Raw genomic sequence first — 22,902 nt, forward strand, 5'->3', positions numbered from 1 at the left:
ATCAAAGCAGGGGCTTGAGGTGAGGCTCCTGGTACAGTAAAAACAGTGACTGAGACCCCTGGTTGTGTGAGCAAGGGGAGCAGCAAGTGATAGAAGAGATGTGCTCTGCTCTCTTCCTTTTGAAAAGGGAGCTCTTTCTCTTTTCAGATAAAAATTAAAATGTAATTACAAACACCTGTGATATGTCTAGGGAAAGGAGCAGGAAGGGCGGATAAGTGACTGAAGAAAATCCCTGCCAAGGACAGAAAGAGCAGAACCTGATTAGTTTATCTAAGGCAGTGTAGGTGATGTGATCACTGTGGGAGATCTTTCATCAGGGGAAGTTTCAGGGTCCTCAATCTCCTCGATCCACCTGGAAAAGGCAAAGCAGGGGCTGTGTCAAACTGTGAACAGTACAGCACACACTGGTGCTGACAGGGAACCCCAAAACCCAATCCCAGGGGAGGAGGCAGGTTCTCCATCCCTCTGGGATGGGGGCTCAGCTTCCCAGGGTTGCCTGGGAAGGAGGATTTGGCTAAACATAAGCTTTTGGGTTGAGGATGCAGGTAGAGATGAAGGGGAGCTTGGTTATGTGCAGCTTGGAAAAGGGGATGGTTGTTCTGGGCTGATGCTCTTGTAGAGCTGCACTTCTGACATGGCTCAATGAGATAAAAGGGTGAGAGAGTCTCCAAAAGAGAGAAGGATGGGCTTATCTCCCTGGAGGAAAGATTGCTCCTCTTCTTCTAGCAGGAGCTTGGGGTATGTGCTATGGGGTGAGCTGTTTACATACCTTGCTGCTTTAAATATTTACTGTTAGAGCTCTGGATATTCTTGTTATTCTTCAGTTGCTGTAATTTTCCATCTTTCTCTCCCCCTCTCAGTGCCTTAGGTGCACATGGGTGCAATATGACCCAGCTGGTTTTAATGAAAAGGAACTCCTACTTCTAGCCCGGATATTTTATTTCACACTTCTCAGGGCTCGCCTCTTGGCCGCTCGATTTGCTAAACTTTTATTAGATCCAGGATGATAACATTGCCTTTGCTTGGGAAACACAGAGTGACCCAGGCAGCTGGGACTGACCCAAACTGCCCCAACCTCTTCTGCTGAAGTGCTTTGAGCTCCTTCACCGGCTCCACCAGACGTCATTGTGACGCTCCCCACCACAGTCCATCAGGAAGGTTTTGAGGCTTTTTTCTAGTGGTTTATTTCTTTTTGCCTCCTGTTGACCTCAAAAACAGGGTTCCCATCACAGCATCACCCTGTGTCACACCCTGTGTGACCACAGTTCAGAGAGTGCCACCAAACTCCAAGCAGGGGCTGCCATGTTGAATTTTATGGGATTTGCAAGGGGGTAGGCTCTGAACATCAAAAAATGTGCTCGGTGCTTCCTCAGATTGCTTGTATTGCTCTTTTAAATTCTTTACTATAAGGATTTTTAGGTTGTCTTGCTTAGTTTTTTTGGGGTTTTTTGTTGTTTTTTTTTTCCCTGCTTAAACCCATTCTACCACTTTGTGATGAGGCTGCAGTCAGGATGTTGAATAGATTCTGTAAAAGCTAATCCAGGTTCTGTTCTTCCAGTGGGCGAGTCATCCATGATTTTTAACAAAGAGGGACTATTTTCTTGCTCTGTAACAAAGTTAATTATTAACAGCTACATTTTTACCTGCTGGAAATGAATTGCTGATGTGACCCACATAGAACTGCGTGGGAGGGGAAAAATAAAGACACTTTTTTTCAAAAATCAATGTCAGTGACACGGGCCAGCCCTCTGTGGTGGGGACAGCAGGGAGCTGGCACCAGGGTGCTGAGCTCAGTGCCACAGGAGCCACAGGTCCATGGCCATTCCTGTTCTCCAAGCCATCAGGAACAGCAGGTGGTGCTGAGCCAGGGGGGCACCAAGGAGTTTTACTGGCAGTGCATTGCAGGAAAGGCATTTTTGTTTGCAGTTGTGATGCAGAGAGATGCAGAGTTGTTCCTCCCCACACTCCTCTGGTGTGAGGAGGGGAGAGTAAAAAATGAAAGAGCTGAGCACTGCTGCCTGCCAGAGGAGAGGAAACCCACTGTACCTGCCCTAAAATATCATACCTCTGTTGTAAAGGTGCTCTCAAGATTATTTAAACAGTTCTCATGGTTTCAAGTAATGCCTTTCCTTGGACAGTGTGGAGAACCTGGAGCTTGTTGAGTCTGGGAAACTGGTACTGTTGGTTTCATTTTCTGGTTCATGTGCACTCTGGGGGAGTCTGTGGTGTTTGCAGACTTTAAATGTGTGAAATTAAAAGGGTGACATCTGTGGTGAAGCTCCTACTTTCTGCAATAACTGTACTACTGTTTTACATAATTTTCCTTTATGGCTCACCCCAAGTGGACTGAAAGCCCAACCCATTCATTTTTCCTTTCCTGTTGATGTGCCTGGACACATTTCAGGGGGTATCATCACTTTAAAATGATGCTATTAAAACACAGGGCAGGGAGGATAAAAAAGAGGGTCAAGAGGGCAGGATTTGAATCAACACCGGAAAGGGAGAAGCATCAGATAGCGAGATGCTCAACCTGGGAGGGTGTGAGAGGTGGGGAAGGGGCAGCAGTGTCACAAACGGGGTTGGTGTCGGTGCCAGAGCGTTTTCCTCGCTGGCTGGGGCTGGAGTGGAGGGAGCTGTGGCAGCATCGAATGCCAGGCTCAGCACCGGGGCAAGTTTTGCCTCCCCCCCTGCTCCTTCCTGCAGCGCTGATTTTCCAGAGCGGGGCTGCTTGGATTTGGCAGCTGTGTATTAACCCAGCGCTGGTTTGATTTCGAGCAATCACAAAACGGAGCGCGGCCGAGTTGTCCCTTTCCAAACAAGGCTAAACCGCGAAGCGAAAAGCTCCATCAGCGCCGGAGAACATCGGGACAGCGACCCACCCGTGTGGGGCCGCTTCCACCGTCCGTGGGGCAGCGCTGCTCGGTTCCCCAGCGTGTCCGCCCTCGCTGGGGCTCCGCGCCGAGGGGCACAGCGGGCCCGGGGGATGCGGCGCAGCCCGGGGGACACAGCAGGGCGGGGCGGGGGTCGCGGCCACCGCCCCGCGGAGGGGCCGGCGCGGCGGAGGCGGCGGCGTGACGGGCGTGGGGAGCAGCCAGTGCGCGGCGAGGGGCCGTGCCGGGCCGGGCCGGGCTGGGCCGGGCCGGGGGCATGGCTGGCTGCCCGGCGGGGCGGGGGGCGGCCGCAGCCGCTCGCCCTCCGCCATTCGCGCGGCCGCAGCGCGCACCGCGGAGCCGGGGGGCAGCGCCCCGCGCCCCGCCATGGCCGACCCGGCCGTCAGCGCCCACCTGGAGGGCATCATCTCCGACTTCGAAGGTGGGTGGAGCGCGGGGCTCGAAGGGGGACCCAAGGAGGGAGCTCCGGTGGGAGCAGCCGCTTTTTGGGGTTCAGCCGGGAGGAGCCGCCGTCCTGCCTTTATTTTCAGTCTATGGAGCACTTAATAGTTGCTACCTTTGCAGAGGGAGAGGCTGGGGAAAGCTCCGTGTGTCTGAAGCCAAAAGCGGAGAGGGCTGAGCTCGGCTCGGCTTGCCCCGGGCTCGGCTTGCCCCGGGCTCGGCTCGGCTTGCTCCGGGCTCGGCTGCCGCAGCCTCCCCGCACCGCTGGAGCCCCGGGAGGGTCCTGGCGAGGCTGGGGTAGCGCTCCGCGGGTAGGGAGGGCTGGAAGGAGCGGGATGCCCCAGGGAGGCATCCCCAGGGCTGTCGGCGCCTTTTGTCCGGAGCGGCCGCGGCCGGTGGTGGATCTGCCAAGGCAGGGTCCTACGGGATGTTTCTCCTTTCCTGCCCTTCCCGAGCTGATTTATGTAGTTTTTTCAGCTGAAAACACCCGCCTGACCAGACTGAAAGTCTGAAAAGAAAGCCAGGCAGAGTTCCTTCTGTCGATTCCCACTTTTGGGCTGCAAACACAGCTCTGGGATGTGGATAACGATCCCAAGTTTCCCGAATCCCCGCAGCGGGAGCTCTGCAGTTGTCCCGTGGCAGAGCTCCAGCGCCCTTGGAGGATCTGCCCGCAGCCCCCTCGGCGTGCGGGCCGGGACGGCTGCTCCCCCGCTCTTCTTGCCTGGTATTCTGCTTTTTCCAGGCGGGACGATAAGCTGGCGGGGAGCGTGCTGCTGCCAGATGGGTCTGGGAGTGAGAGACAGGCAGAGGAGGGCTGGGGGGCTGTGCCTGGAGCAGGCGTTGAGAGATCGGCTCGAGGGAGCTCATCTTCCTCCCGAGCAGAGTTTTGGAAGAGCAGCTCCATCCATCCCTGCGCGCTCGGCGCGTCCTGGCAGCGACCCAAGCGGAGCTTTGTGCAGCGGTTTCTAGAAAAAAAAAAAAAAAAAAAAAGAAAAAAAAAAAAGAATCCGAAATAGCGGAGATGTTGGGGCCGCGGTGAAAGCTTATCCAGGGGCTGCGTGTGCAGCGCTATAGGCTGAGGCTCCTCCGCCTCCTGGAGAAGCCGGGCTGACCTTGGGCAAGCAGAGCTCTGCTGCTTTTCCTGCTGGGGAGCCGAGGAGGCTCAGAGAGCCGGGGTTCCTCTTCCAGGTCAGGCAGGAAACGGGTGGCAAAGCTGGGGTCTCTGCGGTCCCTGCCCCAGGGTTTAGACACGGTCACCTCGCCTGTGTCAGCCCCTGGGCTTTCCCCAGCGCAGGAGGCTGAGGGAGGTCAGGTCCCTGGGAAGATTGGGACTAACAAGTGTTGGGACACAGAGTGACCCGAATCCGCGCCCCTTTGGGTTCAAGGGCGCCTTTGTGACTGTCCTTGAGCTTCCCCACCGTAGGGCCGCGAGCTGATGTAATTACCGCTTCCCTGTGCTGCCCCAATTGCATTTAAATCTCTGAAGAATGAGTAATTCCCCACTCGGATACGATAAAGGCTCTGCTGTGGGCCCCGGGCTGCCTGTTTGGGCTGTGTGTGTTCCTCTGTGGCACCCAGCAGCTCCGTCCTGCCTTTATTTTCAGTCTATGGAGCACTTAACAGTTCCTGCCAGTGCAGAGGGAGAGGCTGGGGGAAGCTCCGTGGGTCTGAAGCCAAAAGGTCTGGCCTTGCCCTTGAGCAGGGATCTGGGCTACTGTTTCAAAATTTAATTATCTCTCAGCCTGGCACAGCAGCTTCCCAAAAAGCAGCAATTAATCTGCAGCCCGTAGGGCAGGAGATGCAGTGTTCCCGTCTGCTGGGTGGGTACCTCAGCCCCACGCAGCCCCTGGCCAAGCAGGGAAGATCTGCCAAAAACACCGCGGAGCAGCGAGAGCAGAGCATCCAGAGCTCTCTTTGTTCCCTGCAGTCACACTCTGCCTGCCCTCCCCAGCCACCCTGGCTGTTCCTGCCTGTTTTCCTCCCAGCATCCCTGCCTGGCTCCTCGTCCCTGCTGTGTTGCAGCAGGCAGGGAGCTGCAGCCTTGGCTGTGGAGCTGCCAGCCTTGCTGAGCCTGAGGAGGCTGCAAGGGCCCCTGGGGAGAGGGAAGCAGCACCAGGTACTTGATTCCAGTTCAATTTCCAGATTAAAGCAACATTTGAGAAGAAAACAGAGCACAGCAGAGTGTGTTCTTCCTCGTGCCCAGTGCTGTGATGGGGATGCTCACAGTGCCCATCTTGCACTGGCCAGCAGCTCCTGCAGGAGCTGTGCCCAGAGGAGCTGTGGCTGTCCCATCCCTGGAAGTGTTCAAGGCCAGGTTGGATGGGACCATGAGCAGCCTTGTTTCGTGGAAGGTGCTCTCTGCCCGTGGCAGAGGGGTTGGAAACAGATGATTTGTAAGGTCTCTCCCAAACAAATCCATTCTGTGATTCTAATCCCCCTTATTTGACTGACAAAAGCTCCCCTGTCTCTAATGGGGCAGAGCATCATTAGGTCTGTGGTTTGCCAGGATTTACAGACCATAACAGCTCTGCCCCTGGGTTTACAGATCCTGGCAGGTTTTCAGGAGTGTGGCTGGTCCAGCTGTGATTCCAGCAGTGCTTCCCAGGCTCTCCTCTGCTCTGAGGGGGCTCTGGGTCCCTCAGCTGCCCGGGCTCTCAGCACAGGCCCTGAGCTGCAGGCAGGGGAGGCTGCAGTGCTAAATCCACCTGCTGAGGTGACAGTCCCTGCAGCCCAGAGCTCCCTGAGCCAGCCAGGCTGGGTGATGTGGGAGTGCTGGTGTCCACGGTGCCCCACTGTGCAGGGGGTGATGCTCCTGCTCACAGCTTTGGTTGGCTGTGATGCTGCACAAAGATAATCCCAGTGTGTGGAACTCATCGTGCTGCCAGAGCTGTGAAGCTTTGTGCACTCAGTTTCTGCTGTCTGGTAGTGAGACAGGGCAGATCTGCTCCAGTCCCTCATGCCAGGGTGACTGAGGTGTGTTTTTGCTGGCAGTTTCTGGTACAGAGCACTGATGCCAAGCACTCCTTGCCTTTGCCAGTGCTGTCAGTCAGCACCAGATTGGTTTCCCTGTAATGCTGAAGCACAAATTGTCACAGTGGGTGTAAACTGTGCCTGCTGGAAACGCTGAGTGGGGCTGTGAGTGTGTGGAGAGCTCTGCAGGAGGGTTCCCAGGGATTCTGTGTGGGGGCAGCTTTGCTCTGGCAAAAACCATGAGACAGCACTTGTGGATGGCTCCTCATCCCTGATTTTCCCATTGCTCAGAGCCCAGCTCCCTTGGGAAGCCTTGGCAGTGCTGTGGAGCTGGGTGGGGAGCCTCCAGCCCTGCCAGGACATGACACTGCTCATCAGAAGGTTTCTCTGGCCATTTTATTTATTTACTCTTCCTTATTATTGCACACTTTTCAGACACTTCTCTCACCACCCAGTGCAGGGTATTTTTAGTATCTAACCATCACAGTTTGTCCCAGTGAGGTACAAACTTGTGCTAAGTTTCATCCCAGTTTTAAGTGCCACCAAAATCCATCACCCAGCTCATTTTCAGGAGGGCTCTGCATTATAAATAGACTTTTCTACGTGCACAAAACTCACACACTCATCCTTAAACCTTCCTTGAGCAGATGCCTGGCATGTCTGTGGGACACGTGGTTGTGCTGCATCCCTGGGCTGTGCAGGGCCGCGTTCCTGCTGCCCTGGAGCAGCTGCAGCCGCGTGCTGCACATGCTGGGACTCACCCCGGGCTAATATTAGCAGGAGCGTGCCAGGGTGGGTGATGTGCCTTGAATTCAGCAGGGTGGAAGGGCCTGGAGGTGGGATGTGCTTTGTTTTTGTGTGTCTCTCTCAGGTCCAAGGTGTGTCCCCTAAGGCCAGCCCAAGGGTTTGCAGGATGAGCTGCAGGCAGGGAGTGTGTGACTAACGGTCCCTGGTGTGCCAGGGCTCAATGCCTGGAAAAGGAAACGCAAAAAGATCTTTCCTATTTCCATCTTGGATCATCCCAGCCCTGGGAGTGAAGCAAAGCTCCTCAATTGTTGGATTTCCTGGGCTGTCCACAAAAAGTCACACTGTGACTGGTTTCTCCTGGAGCTCTTCGTGGCCAGCTCGGTGTGGGCACAGCCAGAGCTGCTCCTCCAAGACAGCAAATCACCTCTGGTACCCTCAAAGCTGGGCTTTACAGCCACTTCAGAGTGTTCTCTCTCTCATTCCACATCTGTGTTTCTCTGCCTGAGACAGAAGGATGGGCTGGATGGGGATTTTCTGCCAAATCCTCCTGTGGTGGGAGAGGAAGGAGGCAGAGGAAGGTGCCTGTGGGAAGGGAAGTTTTGTGTCCTCCCCAGCAGAAGTTGTATCTTCAGAACTGCCCTTTGAGCCACAGAGTCAGAAACCTGCATCTGCCTGGTCACAGGAGTGGGTACCTGCTGCTGTGGGTTGGGTTTTTCCCTGTGTAAATCTAATTCTTTGGGAATAAAAATGTTGTGAGGGAGTGGGAAGGGAAGAACAGGTGATCTCTGTCCACGTGAACTGGGCTCTGAAGATGGCCCCTGGCCCTGGTTTGGCTGCAGGATCATCCCGAGGTTGCTGTTTACAGTCCTGCTGTGCAGGGTGGGCTGGGCTCTGTGTCCCACTGTGGCTCTGAGCAGTGTCCCTGGGGCTGTGACAGCAGGGAGGGCTCCTGTGCAGAGTGAGCACAGCCTGTGCTGACCAGAGAGACCCTGCAGAGGAGCCTGGCTGGGACGGGACAGGGAGGGGATGGCTCTTGGCACCAGCCAGGGCAGCTGCTTTGGTTTTACAAGCACAGTGCTGGTGCCTGGAGGGAATCAGGGGCTGCAGCACTGTGCTGGCTCTTCCCAGTGCCTGAGGTCCTGGTGGCACCTTTCCCTCAGAAAGGGACCCACCTAAAGTGCTGCACTCTTTGCTCATTGCCTCTTGGTGGGTTGGGGCAGTGCAGTGAGTGGGAAGCGCCTCTGGGATGTGTTGGGTCAGGTCTGAGAGCTCTGAGTGACCATGGCCAATACATGCCAGCAAATCTGGGGCTCAATTAGTGCCAGGCATTAACCTGGCACCTCTGGGTGCCCCAAGGCCTCACTGGGTGCCTGTTTAACTTCTGCTTTGCTGCTCTTCCTTGCTGGGAGCTGCTCAGCCCTTTTTCCAGGAGCCGGGACTAAGGCAGCAGCCACAAAAACCTGGATGTGGACGTGTCATAAATCCAAAAATAATAATGGAGACTTCAGAGCCCATAATCACTCCAGATATTCCCATTTCTGACTTTGATATTTAAAGCAGCATCTTTCTGCAAGGATATCATGTGGGCTCTTTTCCTTTCCAGCCTCCCTGTCCCCTCCTGCTGCAGTGGACTCTGGCACCCCTTTGGTCTTTAGCAACAAGCCAAGTGACCCTAAATCCAGGTTAAGCCTGTTTGGAGCCTGTAAAATGAGTCAGTGGGTCTGAGTTCAGTTCCTGGGGGGCTGTGCCTGGTTGGTGGGGGTCAGGCTCCATCAGGGGAGCTCTTTGTGGGCTGTCATGCCCTTGACAGGGGTGGGGTTGTGTCCTGGCACCTCTCATTTCACCCCTGCAGGGTTTGCTTTGGTCCTGGCACCCCTCTGGTGGCAGCAGCAGTTTGTACCCAGCTGCTGTGCTGGTGCCATCGTGGGCAGAGCCCTCCTGGGGGCAGGAGACCCCTCCTCACCTCCTTCCCTGCCACACACAGAGCAGGCGAGGAGGAGCCAGAAGGGGTTTGTTGTGGTAACAAACAAAGCAAGAAGGGCTTTTCTTCTTGGCCAAGAAAGGGTTTGTTGCTGTTCCAGCTCATTCTGAGCAGCTCTCATCTCATCTCCTGATGGCTGTGACTCAGGCTTTTATCCTGATTGCTTTTGTGAGGCTGCTGGGTGCAGCTCAGCCCTTGGCTCTCCTGGGGACACCTCCAGAGCGGTGGCACAGGGGCAGTGCCCACCCAAGCTGGCCCTTGGCTGGTTTGTGTGCCCAAAGGGGAGATGCCATGGGTGCTGTGGGACCCTGCAGTCTCCCAGAGCTGCTGGCACCAGGCCAGGGCAGTTTGGGGTGGGTAGGCACAGTCAGTGTCAGCCAGCTGAGCTGTGGTGAGGTTTTCAGGATGAGGGAAGAGATGGGAATTTGACTTCATGTTTTCAGAAGGCTGATTTATTATTTTATGATATGATATGGTATTATTGTCACATTTTATGAAAAATCCTTTTGCTAAGATCTTTTCTCCTGAGAAGCTGAAAAGCCTCAGAAACTAAATGTAACCAATGGTTATCTGCTGCTGTGGAATGCAGCAGGTGCATCTGTGATTGGTCTCATGCAGTTGTTTTTAATTAATGGCAAATCACAATCCAGCTACCTCAGACTCTCTGGTCAGTTACAAGATTTTATTATAATTCCATTCCTTTCTATTCCTTGCTAGCCTTCTGATAAAATCCTTTCTCTATTCTTTAGTGTAGTTTTAAAATATCATTTTCTTTTAATATAATATATATCATAAAATGATAAATCAACCTTCTGAAACATAAAGTCAAAATTCTCATCTCTTCCCTCGTCCTGAAACCCCTGTGAATATCACCACCATATTATATTATATTATATTATATTATATTATATTATATTATATTATATTATATTATATTATATTATATTATATTATATTATATTATATTATATTATATTATATTATATTATATTCAATAATATAATATAAATAATATCATATCAAATCTATCATATATCTTAATTTTATCATATTTTATATTAGATTCATTTCATTATATTTTATATTTTATGAATTTTATTATATTATATATTATACTATAAGAAATTATACACTAAAACTATACTAAACTATAGAGAAAGGATACAGACAGAAGGCTAGAAAACAATGATAATAAAAACCCATGACTGACCAGAGTCTCGACACAACTAAAAAATTAGTCATTAAGTCAACACAATTCACATAAAACCAATCAAAGATACACCTGTTAGTAAATGATCTCCAAGCTACATTCCAAAACAATCAGATAATTATTGCTTACATTTCTTTTCTGAGGCTTCTCAAGAGAAAAAATCCTAGTGCAGGGATTTTTCAGAAAACATCATAGTAACATCCAGCCTCCTGTGGATTGCAGAGCAGGGGACATTGTGATATCAGTCTGTGCCACTCCTCCTGGCATAGAGGTGGCAGTCTGGGACAGAAGCATCACAAAATCCCTTGCTAGGGTGAGGTGGGTGCTCTGCCAGCCCTGGGGGTGGTGGTGAGGGCATGGCACTGGTCACTGCACTGGTTTGGGGCACAGGGAGTGTGGTGAGCACTGGGGTTGGGACTGAATCTTTGTGTCATGTTGGCCAGTGGAAGTAAAACTGCAGGGAAATGTGCCAAGGATGGATTTGATTTGGTTTTTCAAAGCTCTGCTCCCTGCCAGCCCTCAGGAGGTTTGGACAGCAGCTCACACTGCAGCGCTGGGTGTCCCCTCCAGGAGAGCCAGCAGAGCTGGCTGCAGGGACACCAGCAATCAGGGCAGCACTGCAGGGCTGAAGGGCTCCTGGATCCCTCCTTTGCCCCAGTTTCCCCTTTTTCTGGAGCTTTTTAACCAGCCTGTCACAACACCACCCATCAAAGCATCCTCTCCAATGGAGACTTGACTGATTCAATCACCCAGTCCCTGGTCACCCCCTCTCCGTGTCCCTTGCTGGGCACTGGGATTCAGCCACCTGGGGGTGGCATCTGTGGCACCAGCACGGGGCAGGCTGGGCTCTGCAAGACCATCTGCATCATACTTTTGTCTCTGGGTAATCATTTCAAGGCATTTTAGAAATATTAGTGAACCAAACCAAATCTGCAGCCCCATGGGAGGCACAGAAAAGATTTATTTCTCTCCTTCCTCCTCCCCCTGTGAAAGGAAACTGGAGCACAGACAGGAGACAGGAGCGGGAGTGAGCCCCTGGCAGAGGCAGTAATGCAATCTGCTGGGCTGGATACCCTGTGTTTTATGTAATTTTCTGTGCAAGTATGAAATGAATATAAGGGATGTAAAATACACTGCTCTGATCTGGAAGCATTTTGCTGTGAGTTAATGGTTACATAAACCCAAGTGTAATAGAGAATCAAGCTAAAATCTTTTGAGAACTGCATTATGGGGACTGGAAAGCTGGGATTTTGTATTAATCTGAGTGTGGATTTTATTGTTTTTTTCTATTCTTAGTCGTGACTTTGCTTTTGCATGTTCGTTTCTGGGAAAGGAGCAGTTTGCTGCATCAGCCTCAGGCTGTTTTATACCTTGCTGTGAGTGAGAGAAAAGCTGCTTTGATTGATGTCAGAGCCCTGAACTGCACTTATCCCCAAATTTCCACCAGAACTCACCTCTTGGTGCTGTTTACACCATTCAGGAAGGCCCTGCATAGTGACAGCACATTGCAGCCTTTCCTTGTGCATGTGATTCCTGTCAGAGCAGGCAGTCTGCTGCAACTTCCTTTGAAGGCTGGCTGTGAAATCAGAGAAGGGATTTATTTGGGCATAAACTGTTCATAACCTGACCCAGGATAGTGTGAGAGTCAGGGTACAACAGCAGAGTGTCACTAAATATATATAGATATTTTTAGATATAGATAGATAGATAGATAGATAGATAGATAGATAGATTTATTTTATATATGTGGTGCAGCAAGGTTGTTTTTTTGGTGAAGTTAAGGTGTGAAGCCTTCTGGCACAAGCACAGGGAGGGGCCCCAGCAACCCTTACTTCTCTTCTTTCTTTTGTTAGATCCCCAGAAGCTTTGGGAAAGGTGCTTTTAAAATGTCCTGCCGTGGTTTCTGTGGATGTAAGAGGGGATCTGAGTTTCTCAGGCTGTTTTGAAGCTGTGTGTGCTCACAAAATCCTGCCAGCTTGTGCAGCCTGCCCTGCCAGGGATTTTCCACCTCAGCCCCATGGTTTTGACCCCACTGAGGGGCTCAGGGGAGCTGGGAACCCCTTGTTGTTGAGGATGGGGTGCAGATATCCTGCTGTGGCCCTGCAGCAGGGGTGCAGCTCCCTTCCCTTTCTGCTCTGGGACCTTTAGGTTTAATGCACAATGGAAATGCCCTATAGGAACATGCAGAACGCCCTACTTGCCCCCATAACTGAGCCTTTAGCTCACTCCAATGCACCCATCCCTGTTATGGGTGCTGGCAGCTCTTCAGGTTCTTGTTTATTGTTATCCAGAGTTTTGCACACTGTCCACACCAGGCTCAGCACACTGGAAAAGCACCACAGAAATGGCCAACAGGGTCTTTTAAAGCTAAACTATCCAACTGAGAACTGACACCTGGATTATTTTCCCTTTTAACCCAATAACTGATCCCACAGAGCCCCCAATGCAGATTTTCCCACCCAGTTACAAAATGCCACCAAACCCATGAAGAAGAAGGAGGAAGAAGAAGCATGAAGAAGAAACCCAGGATGACACCCTGTGCCCTCCATCTTGCTTCCATCCACAACACACTAAAAATCCCAAAACCTCAATTTCTCACCTAGTGATACACCTACACTGTTCTGTATAATCTATTTCACACTTCTGTGGATTCCAGTCTATCTTGACATGTAGGAAACTTTCTCCATGAATGAGGGTCAGAGTCAGTGCTGCCCTGGGGGTCAGGGCACCCCAGAGCAGACACAGAAATATTCCCAGTGCCCTGGGTTTCCACTCTTTGCTCTCAGCCCGGGCCAGAAAAGCCCCATGAGCACCCTGCTGCCTGTGACAGGCCTCTGGGAAGCTTTGGGGCCGTGAGCAGTGAATGCTGGCTTGGGTTTCCAAGGGTTCCTTGAAAGATGAGAGCTGCAGCCTCCCCCCTTTCCTGCCTGGGAACAGGAGGTGACCATCTGGTAGCAGTTTAGAGCTCTCAAACGCTGCCATTGTGTGCTGGGGAATAACGGGGCGCCCGCTGCCCCGGCCCCACAGGGCTCTGGTGTGTCCAAAAAGCCAGGGAAAGCTCTCTGTGCTTAACAAAGCAAGCAAATGTAACCCCTGGGTTACAGGGACCACGAGAGGGGCACAGGATATTTGATGGGAAGCAGTTGGGGGCCGTGGCTGTGGCAGAGCTGCGAGGCTGGTCCCAGAGGAGCCAGCATCCCTCGCTGTTTATTTTGGTCTCCTCCTGAGCTCTGTGCATAGATGCTGCCTTGTACAAAGCCTCTCCCTGGCCTGTTGGTGGGATACTCTGTTTAAAAAGGGAGGAGAGGAGGAGGAGCAGATGTTGCAGATGTTCCCTGGCTGACCCTCCTGGGGTGCCCAGGGCCAGGCTGGGGTGGTGGCAGTGAGCTGTGTGCTCCAGAGCTTCCAGCTGGGACATGTGTGGGCTGGGCTGTGTGTTGGGGTGTGTGTGTGCTGGTTTGTGTGTGTTTTTCCCTTTCACAAACAGGACAGGACTGCTGGGATGTGTTCCTTGGGCTTTATTTGCAGCATCAGCCTCATTACATGGCTGAGACAATAGGAAGATGGCAAAGCTCATGTACAGCCAGCAGCAGCCAAAGATTTCTTTGTTACAGAGCATCTTAAAAACTTTCTAGCCAATGACAGAATTCTAAAGCTTACAGACAGTTGTTCTAACCAATTACTAAAAGTACACATACACTTATTTCACACAATGTTTACTTGTATGCTTTCTATTAACAATACACAATACTTCATTATTAGGCATAAAACCTTCTACTATCTTGCTAAACATATTTTTCTGCAATCTTAAGGTCTATCTTAACCTTCTACTATCTTGCTAAACATATTTTTCTGCAATCTTAAGGTCTACCTTAACCTTCTACTATCTTGCTAAACATATTTTTCTCCAATCTTAAGTTCTATCTTAACCAAACCTAAGACTTAAACTATTGTTTCATGTCCTTACTATACTGTTGTAACTTTTTCTACCTTCAGGCTTTACAACTACAGCTAATTCTAAGTTTCTCTACTCTTTCTGTTTCTAAGACCTACCTTTCCAACTTCCTAAAAATCTTCTTACCTTCACTGTTTCCCACATTGTGGAGTCCCTGTGCAGGAGCCAGATCCCTCCATGGCATCTGGGCACCCTTGTGCCATCTCTGCAAGACTCTGAGCTGCTGCAGGAGCTGCTGGGATTTGAACCAGACCTCTGGCTGCATCCCTAAATGTTGGAATCCTGGATGCTGAGAATTTTAAACTTTCTGTGCCTTGCCTTCAGCTGCTGTTTTTGTGAGGAATACAGACACTTCCCTGCAGGAAGCTGGGAGGAGGAGCAGAGGCTATTTCCTTTCCTTTCCTGGCTCTGGGGCAGCACACACTATTTATAAGTTTTTTCTCTTTTTTTTTTTTTTTTTTTTTTTGAGAGCTGTTGTGCTTCCTGAGGTCCTTCTCTCTCCTCATGCAAGGTGGAGAGAGGCAGAGCTGAGCAGGGAGCCCCAGCCACGATCAGTCCCTCAGGGCCAGCACTGCTGAAGGTGACATTCCCAATGTCATCGTGCTCGTGGCAGTGCGGCTCTGTCTCAGAGGTGGAAACACAAACCCTCGTGGTCACAGTCCTCCTTTCTCATGCCTGGGATGTCTGACCTTCTCCAGGCCATGCTGAATTCATGGGAAGTGCCAGCAGGACAAGCTGGGTACTGAAACCCCTGTGAACCATGAGATGGTCACCCCATCCTGCAGAGAGGGGTGAGAAAGCTCCTGGGTTGTCCCCAGGAATGCCACTGGGACCTGGGGCTCCTCGTGATTTTGCTGTCAGAAACTGTGCTGAGCCATTTCTGCCCCTCTTTGGGGTGAAGGTTCCTTGCCCAGCCCCTCAGCCCCTTCCTGCCCCTGGCACAGCAGCACAAGGGAGGATTTATCTGCAGGGCTTGGTTGTCCTCAGGCTGTAATCGTGCTTCTGCAGCTCTGCCTGGGGCTTTTTGAGCCCCTTTGTGTCTGGGCTTTGACCTTTTTCTCTTTTCTGCAACAGAAGGACCTGGAAAAAAGCCATTTTTGGGTGTTGTAATTCAGTCCAGCCCTTTGATAAGGACAGGGGCTGGCTGTGCTCCAGAAAGACCACATGGGTGGCATTGGGCAGATTTACCCTGGCCTTGAGGCACTTTGTGGGGTTGAAAGTCAGAGGAAAGGGGCTGTGTAGGTCAGCATTGCAATGGGGTTACTCACCATTTCTTTGGGCAGGTTTACCCTGGGTTTGGGGCACTTTGTGGGGTTTAAGTCAGAGGAAAGGGGCCATGTAGGTCAGTATTTCAATGGGGTTACTCACCACTTCTTTGGGCAGGCATTGGGAAAGTTTACCCTGGGTTTGGGGCACTTTGTGGAGTTTAAAGTCAAAGGAAAGGGGCTGTGTAGGTCAGCATTGCAATGGGGTTACTCACCACTTCTTTGGGCAGGTTTACTCTGGGTTTGGGGCACTTTGTGGGGTTGAAAGTCAGAGGAAAGGGGCTGTGTAGGTCAGCATTGCAATGGGGTTACTCACCATTTCTTTGGGCAGGTTTACCCTGGGTTTGGGGCACTTTGTGGGGTTTAAGTCAGAAGAAAGGGGCCATGTAGGTCAGCATTGCAATTACTCACCATTTCTTTGGGAAGGGACAGCGGGGCTCAGGGGAGTGGGGATGATGGATGTGGCTCATGTGAGGAGCCCTTGGAGGTCAGCAGAGCTGTTTGTGCCCAAAGCTCAGCAGGTCAGAAAGAAATCCCCAAACCTCTTGGTACTGAGAGATCTCCAGGGCAATGTTCATTCAGGAAAGACACCGCTCAGCATTTCCTTTGCTGCTGAGCTCCTTGAGAGCATTTACCCTGTTCTGTCTCTCAGGAGGTCAGAGAGCTGCTTGTTGAAGGGAAGAGGTGGAGACTGAGCTGGCTGGAGGAGTGACAGGCAGGTTTGAAGAGCCTGATGTGGACAGAAGTGTGGTTCCACCTGTGCTGTGTCCTCTGCTGCTCTTGCCCACCCAGCTTTGCTCAAGGCCAGGCAAGGGGTCCCCATCGGGTTGTCCCTTCCTCTTCCTTTGTTTCCAGCAAAATGCAGCCTGGGCTTGGCTGCTGCATTGTTTTAAACATGGGGGTTTTGGGAAAAAAACCCAGCTAAAATGTTTGTTTCTAAACAAAGTGTGTGGTGGAGAGGGGAAACTGTGGAAAAACTGTGCTGGAAGGTCAGAGCTGCAGCTGAGGGTTGGAGACCTGAGAGTTTGAACACATGTATGTAAAGAGCTTTCCAGTGTGGGGCTTTTTTTGAATTAATTATTCTGTGATGCTGAGAGCTGTGACTTGGACACAGACCTGCAGTGCATGAGCTGTGCCAAGTGCAGGCTGCAGGGCAGGGAGTGCTGCAGGGAGCTGTCACCCCTGAGAGCAGGTGATGGCATAGCTGGGAGAGCTCCACGGAAATCAGAAACCAGACAAATCTGACCAAAAGCAGTTTTAATTTTCCTTATTGCCTCCCTCCTTTCTTCTACCAGTGTCTGAATATTTCTGAGATGCAAGACAGAGCATTTTGTCATGAGGTGCCCTTTGTGGGACCCTGTCGCAGACATCTTTTCATGAAAAATCCTTTCCTTAGGATTTTTCCTCCTGAGAAGCTGAGAGGCCTCAGGAATAAAATGTAACCAATCGTTATCTGCTGCTGTGGAATGCAACAGGTGCATCTGGGATTGGGCTCATGTGGGTTGTTTCTAATTAATGGCCAATCATGGCACAGCTGGCTGGGACAGAGAGCCGAGACACAAACCTTTGTTATCATTCTTGCTAATTCTATTCTTAGCTTAGCCAGCCTTCTGATGAAACCTTTTTTTCTACTCTTTTAGTATAGTTTTCATGTAATATATATCATAAAATAATAAATCAAGCCTTCTGAAACATAAAGTCAGATCCTCATCTCTTCCTTCAACATCAAACCCCTATGAACACGGTCACAGGACCCTTACTGGGTTTACAGGGGGGGTGAGTGTTGTGCTTTGGTGCTTTCCTCTCCCCACAGCCACAGAGCATCCATGATGCTGCTCCCATCAGGCTGACTTTGGGCTTGGATTCTCTGTGCATCCCTCCAGCTGGTACCCTGTGGTGGTGTTCACAGGGGTCCCAGGATGAGGGAAGAGACGAGGATCTGACTCCATGTTTCAGAAGGCTTGATTTATTATTTTGTGATATATATTATATTAAAACTATACTAAAAGAATAGAAGAAAGGGTTTCATCAGAAGGCTGGCAAGCAAAGGAAAAAGAATGGAATGATAATAAAATCTTGTGACTGACCAGAGTCTGAGCCAGCTGACTGTGATTGGCCATTGATTAGAAACAACCACACGAGACCAATCCCAGATGCACCTGTTGCATTCCACAGCAGCAGATAACCATTGGTTACATTTTGTTCCTGAGGCCTCTCAGCTTCTCAGGAGAAAAAAATCCTAAGGAAAGGATTTTTCATGAAATGTGTCTGTGGCAGTACCCACCCTTGGGAGCCCATCCCAGACTCCTGTTGCTTCCCAGCAGTTCCCATGCTGGGGTCTGAACCACACTGGGGGAGTGGGTGTGTGTCCATTCACGTCTGTCTGTCCCTGAGCACAGAGGGGCTCCTGCCAGGTTGCTGATACAGAACATCCTGGGGAAGCTCCTGCTCTCAGGCTCCTCAGGGCCCAGCCATGCTGCTTTTGCAGCCTGGGGTTCATATTTGGGTTCATCTTGGAGTATTCCTCCCAAAAGGAAAGCAGCCCAAACTCTGTATCCTCACATTTTAAGCCCTGCAGTCTCCCCTTGCTGTGGCTTGTCTGACACACAGCCCCAGCTCTGAGAGCCCTGATTTCTTCACCATCTCTGGTTTCCCTGTGCCAGGGGAGGTGCCCATGGCTGTGCCAGCCCCTGCTGCCAGGACAGAGGAGGTGACATGTGCTGGGTGTTGGAGCAGAGCTGGGTGGCTGCCAGGGGGATGGTCCCCCCTCCCTGTGCCACCAGCTGGACCCAGCAGTGACAGGTGGCTCCTGCCCAGCCAACAGATGTGCCTGAGGGATGGAGGGTCCTGGCTCAGAGCAGCCCTGGGACATGGATGCATCCTGCATGGTGGATCTTCTCCAGCTCCACCCCTGGGGTGGGAGGACCTCTAGGATGAGGCAAGGCTGTGCTCCAGTTCTCTCCCTGGGATCCTGATTCACAGAATTCACAGAATCCACAGAATCACAGAATTCCCAGAATCACTGGGTTGGAAGAGACCTCAAAGACCATCGAGTCCAACCCAGCCCCAACCCCTCACCCAAACCCTGGCCCCCAGTGCCACATCCAGGCTTTGTTAAACACACCCAGGGATGGGGACTCCACCACCTCCCCGGGCAGCCATTCCAGAGCTTTATCACCCTTTCTGTAAAACACTTTTCCCTGCTATCCAACCTGTATTTCCCTTGGTGCAGCTTGAGGCTGTGTGCTCTGGTTGTGTCAGTGCTGCTGGAGAAAGAGCCCAGCCCCAGCTGAGCACAGGCACCTTTCAGGAGCTGTGAGAGTGATGGGGGCAGCCCTGAGTCTCCTTTTCTCCAGGCTGAGCACCCCCAGCTCCCTCAGTTGTTCCTCACAGGGCTTGTGTTCCCAGCCCCTCACCAGCCTGATGTCCTGTGGGATCTCAAGCCCAGGATTTTAAAGGTTAAATCTCACTGCTGCTGTTCTGTGGATGTAAAGGATGGGTGGACTCATGGCTGATGCTTGTCTGGCCACTGGCAGTGTGGCTGTCACTACACCAAGGGTGTCACCACACCAAGGGTGTCACCACACCAGCTCAGCCTTGCCTCATGGAGGCTCCTTTGGGATCCCCGTGCCTTATCCTGCCCTGTCCCTGTGCCTGCCTGGGGATTCTGGGGGGATCAGAGGGTATTTCCAGCCTGTGGCTTCTCAGTGGGATCCAGCAGTGGTTCCCTTTCTGTGGAGTTCAGCCTTTTCTTTATACCTGCCTGTGTCCTGTAAGGAGCAGGGATCGGTTGTCCCTTCCCTTGTATTGGGGTCTCAAGTCCATGTGCTCAAAACACTTCAGTCTTTGGGTTTTTGTGGTCTCTAGGTTTGTTTTTAAGGATATGAGCTTCTGTGGCTGCCACCTTTGGTTTTTCTTGCTGCATTTGTATGGGTTTGGTGCTCTCCTGGGATTGTTTTCCTGTTCCCAACTTGGATTTTGCTGGCAGTGCTCACAGGAAAGCCTGTGTTTATCTGTGCATCCTTTGGGTGTGAGAGGGAAAGCGAGGTGTTGTTGCTGACCACTTTGTGTGTCACTAATTTAAACCCATATTTTTTTCTATGTAAAGGAGTTTTAGTAGTTTTAACTGCTAGCAAGAAAGGAATTAAATTATTTGCAAAATGTTAGCACTTCATTAGCTCAGTGGGATAGAAAAGGTTACTTAAATTTTAAATACTGCTTAATGGTTGGTTTCACTGATTTCACCTTACAACATTTTAAAACTAAAATGTTCTGCAAGTGAGTGGTCACCAGACATGAGTGACAGCAGAAGCAGGTCATAAACTGGCAGCAAATGTCATGCTGAAGAATAGAATCATTGTGTTATGAGCATTGAGATTCAGCTATAGTTCAAATACAGTACAACCACCAGTTCTTAGGAAATTTGGCATTGCTTTTTTTGCGACATAGGTTAGAAAAAAGAAAAAGAAAAGGAAGCTGGATCTCTGTCTTCCCCCAAATGCAGTGCCCTGCTCTGCTCTGCCGTACCATGGTGGGACCTTGTGCTCCCCTCTGAGTGTGGGGATAATTTCTGCTCTGGGGCTGAGTTTCCTGGCCTTGATTTGTTTTATTGCTGGGTTTTTAACTTGTCTGAAGAGGCAGGGCCTTTAATCCCCAGCTGCTTAAGTGGATTGTGAGTCCTGGGATGAAGGAGCAGCAATGGAGTTTTGACCCTTGTGCAGTGTCTGTAAGCACCTCTGTATGCACTCACGTGGACGATAACTAAATCCCGAACTACTTTTCATGTTTTTCAGCTCTGAAAAGATCCTTTGAGGTCGAGGAGGTAGATCAGTCTTCAAATTCCTCCACGCCACAAAGACGGGCCCCCAACACCCTCCTCAGGTCCACCGTGTCCAGCTCCACGCAGAAGTTTCAGGAACTCGGCGCCAGGAACTCGGAGCCCTCCACCCGCCATGCGGAGCCCACAGTCCAAAGATCCCCCAAGCCCCCTCTGAGGAGGGTGGAGCTCTCTGGACCCAAACTCCCCGAGCCGGTGTCCAGAAGAACAGAAATCTCCATCGACATCTCCTCCAAGCAGGTGGAGAACTCCACCTCGGGCCTGTCGCGGTTCGGCCTCAAACGAGCCGATGTGGGCCACAAACCCCCTGAGGGCACGGCCAGGAGGACTGAGATCACCCTGGGCAAGCCCCAGGAGCTGCGGCGGGCGGAGGCGCCGGCCTCCAAGATCCCCGAGCCGCCCTCCAAGATCCCCGAGCCGCCGCAGCGCCGCACCGAGCCGGGCGCCGTGCCCGACGCCGCGCCGCGCCGCCCGGACAGCCAGGGGGGAAAGGGCACCGAGAGCCCGGGCGTGAGGGCGGCCGAGAGCTGCGAGCCCGCCCTGCCCGCCCTGGCACACCTGGCAGAGACAAAGGCACACGGGCTGCCCACCGAGAGCCCGCCTAAGAGAGACGAGGGTGAGTGCGTGGGGCTGTCGGGTCAGGGATGGAGTGGAAGGCTTCGTGAGGTGGATCAGAAGGCAGTTTATAATTTTATAATTATTGTGTTTATAATTTTTATAATTATTACATTTATAAATTCTATAATCATTATATCTATAATTTTTATAATAATTGTATTTATAATTTTTATGATTATTATATTTATAAATATTATAATTGTTATATTTATAATTTTATAATAATCATATTTATAATTTTATAATAACCATATTTATAAATTTTATAATTATTATATTTATAAATTCTAGAATTATTATAAATTCTATAACTTATATTTATAAATATCTTAATTTATAAATATTTATATATAATATTTCTATACATATTTATATATAAAATGTATAAATATTTATAAATTTATAGTCTTTATAATTTTAAAATATATTATATTTATAATTTTTATAAGTATTATATTATTAGTTAATAAATAAAGTTAATAGTAAAGTTAAAAAAGTTAATAAAAAGTAAATAAATAAATTAGTTAATAAATGATAACTATTATATTAATCATATCAATTTATATTGACAATTAATTATTATACTAATGAGAATATTAATATTCAATTATAATTTATTAGTATAAACTGTGAATTATTATAATTTATTGTAGTTTATTGATATAGAACATTAATATCAAATAATGAATTATTAGTGTTATAGAACATTAATATTAACATTATCAATATTAAGTTATATTTTACTATTACTATGTTATAATTTAATAATTATTATATTATTAATAATGATTAGTGGTAGTTATTATATTATATAGTTATTTTATTCTTTTATTGTTAAAATTTCATTTTGTAATGAAATTTTATAATGTGACTCACTAAGGTGAGTCTCAAAGTCTCTTTGATTGGTCTCAAAGTAAAACCTCTGACACTATTGGTGAGCTATGAATAGCACACTCTAGAAAACCATATCTATAAACAAGGCTTACAGAAAGAGAGATTATAAAAGCATTAAAACAATTATTATGGTATTTTATGATGTTATTTTATTTTTTATTGTTATAATGTTGTTTTATAATGAAATTTTGTAATGTGACTCGCTAAGGTGAGACTTGATTGGTCTCAAAGTGAAAACCTCTCCCACTGTTGGTGAGCTATGAATAGCACACTCTGGAGAACCGTATCTGTAAACAAGGCTTACAGAAAGAGAGATAATAATTGTTTTAGTGCTTTTCTCTGAGTTTCCCACAGCTTCCCAGAAAAATCCTGGGAGAACTATGTTGTGGTATTCACATTCCCTGAACATGATTCGTTCACCAAGGGTTTTTCTCCTGGGAAGCTGAGAAGCCTCAGAGAAAAGGAAAACAATTCTGATCTCATTTGCTTCTCCTGTGTTGTGCTCATGTGGAATGTGTTTGGAGATTGTTTACCCACAGGTGATTGTTCCATTGGATTCTGCTGGGAGTTGTTTTCACTCTTTGGCCAATCAAGGCCAAGCTGTGTCAGGACTCTGGAAAGAGTCACGAGTTTTCATTATTATCTTTTTAGCATTCAGTAAGTATCCTTTCTGTATTCTTTAGTATAGTATAGTATAGTATTCCTTAATATAATAACAAAGTATAATATTCTATAAATATATAATATATTATATAATTATTATAGTATTATATAATAATATAGTATAATAAAATAATAAATTAGCCTTCTGATAAGCTGGAGGCAGATGCACCATCCTCTCCCCTCGGGGGTGACCCTGCATTTGCAATACCCTGTCTCTCTCTGTTCAGAGGATGTGTCATTACCCTGTACAGCCCTGGCTGGGGTGGTGGCTGCCCCAGGTGTCACACAGGAGGTGGCAGGAGCTGTGTGCTGCTCTTTCAGCTCCTGGGGTGACACCTCTCAAGGCTGCTCAGGGATCTGTGCTCAGATGTGTCCGCAGGCAGAGCTGTTCCCCCTGGGTTTATCCTGCCTGAAAGAGCTGTCAAGTTCA

The 22,902-nt window shown here is 49.6% G+C and overlaps 1 protein-coding gene across 3 annotated transcripts in view; it reads left to right on the forward strand.

Annotated features, from left to right (window-relative positions):
* The window catches only part of SEPTIN9 (septin 9), a 115,574-nt gene that overhangs the window by 31,926 nt on the left and 60,746 nt on the right, over positions 1-22,902 (forward strand). For 2 of the 3 annotated variants that reach the window (XM_066565536.1, XM_066565535.1), the window contains exon 2: positions 20,254-20,913. In XM_066565536.1, the coding sequence (XP_066421633.1) occupies positions 20,254-20,913 (660 nt within the window). Of the gene's footprint in view, positions 1-3,206; positions 3,313-20,253; positions 20,914-22,902 lie in introns of those variants that run through there. The other variant, XM_066565534.1, reaches the window with a different exon arrangement.

The sequence above is a fragment of the Molothrus aeneus genome, chromosome 25 (assembly GCF_037042795.1).
Source record: "Molothrus aeneus isolate 106 chromosome 25, BPBGC_Maene_1.0, whole genome shotgun sequence".
NCBI classification, from domain to species: Eukaryota; Metazoa; Chordata; class Aves; order Passeriformes; family Icteridae; genus Molothrus; species Molothrus aeneus.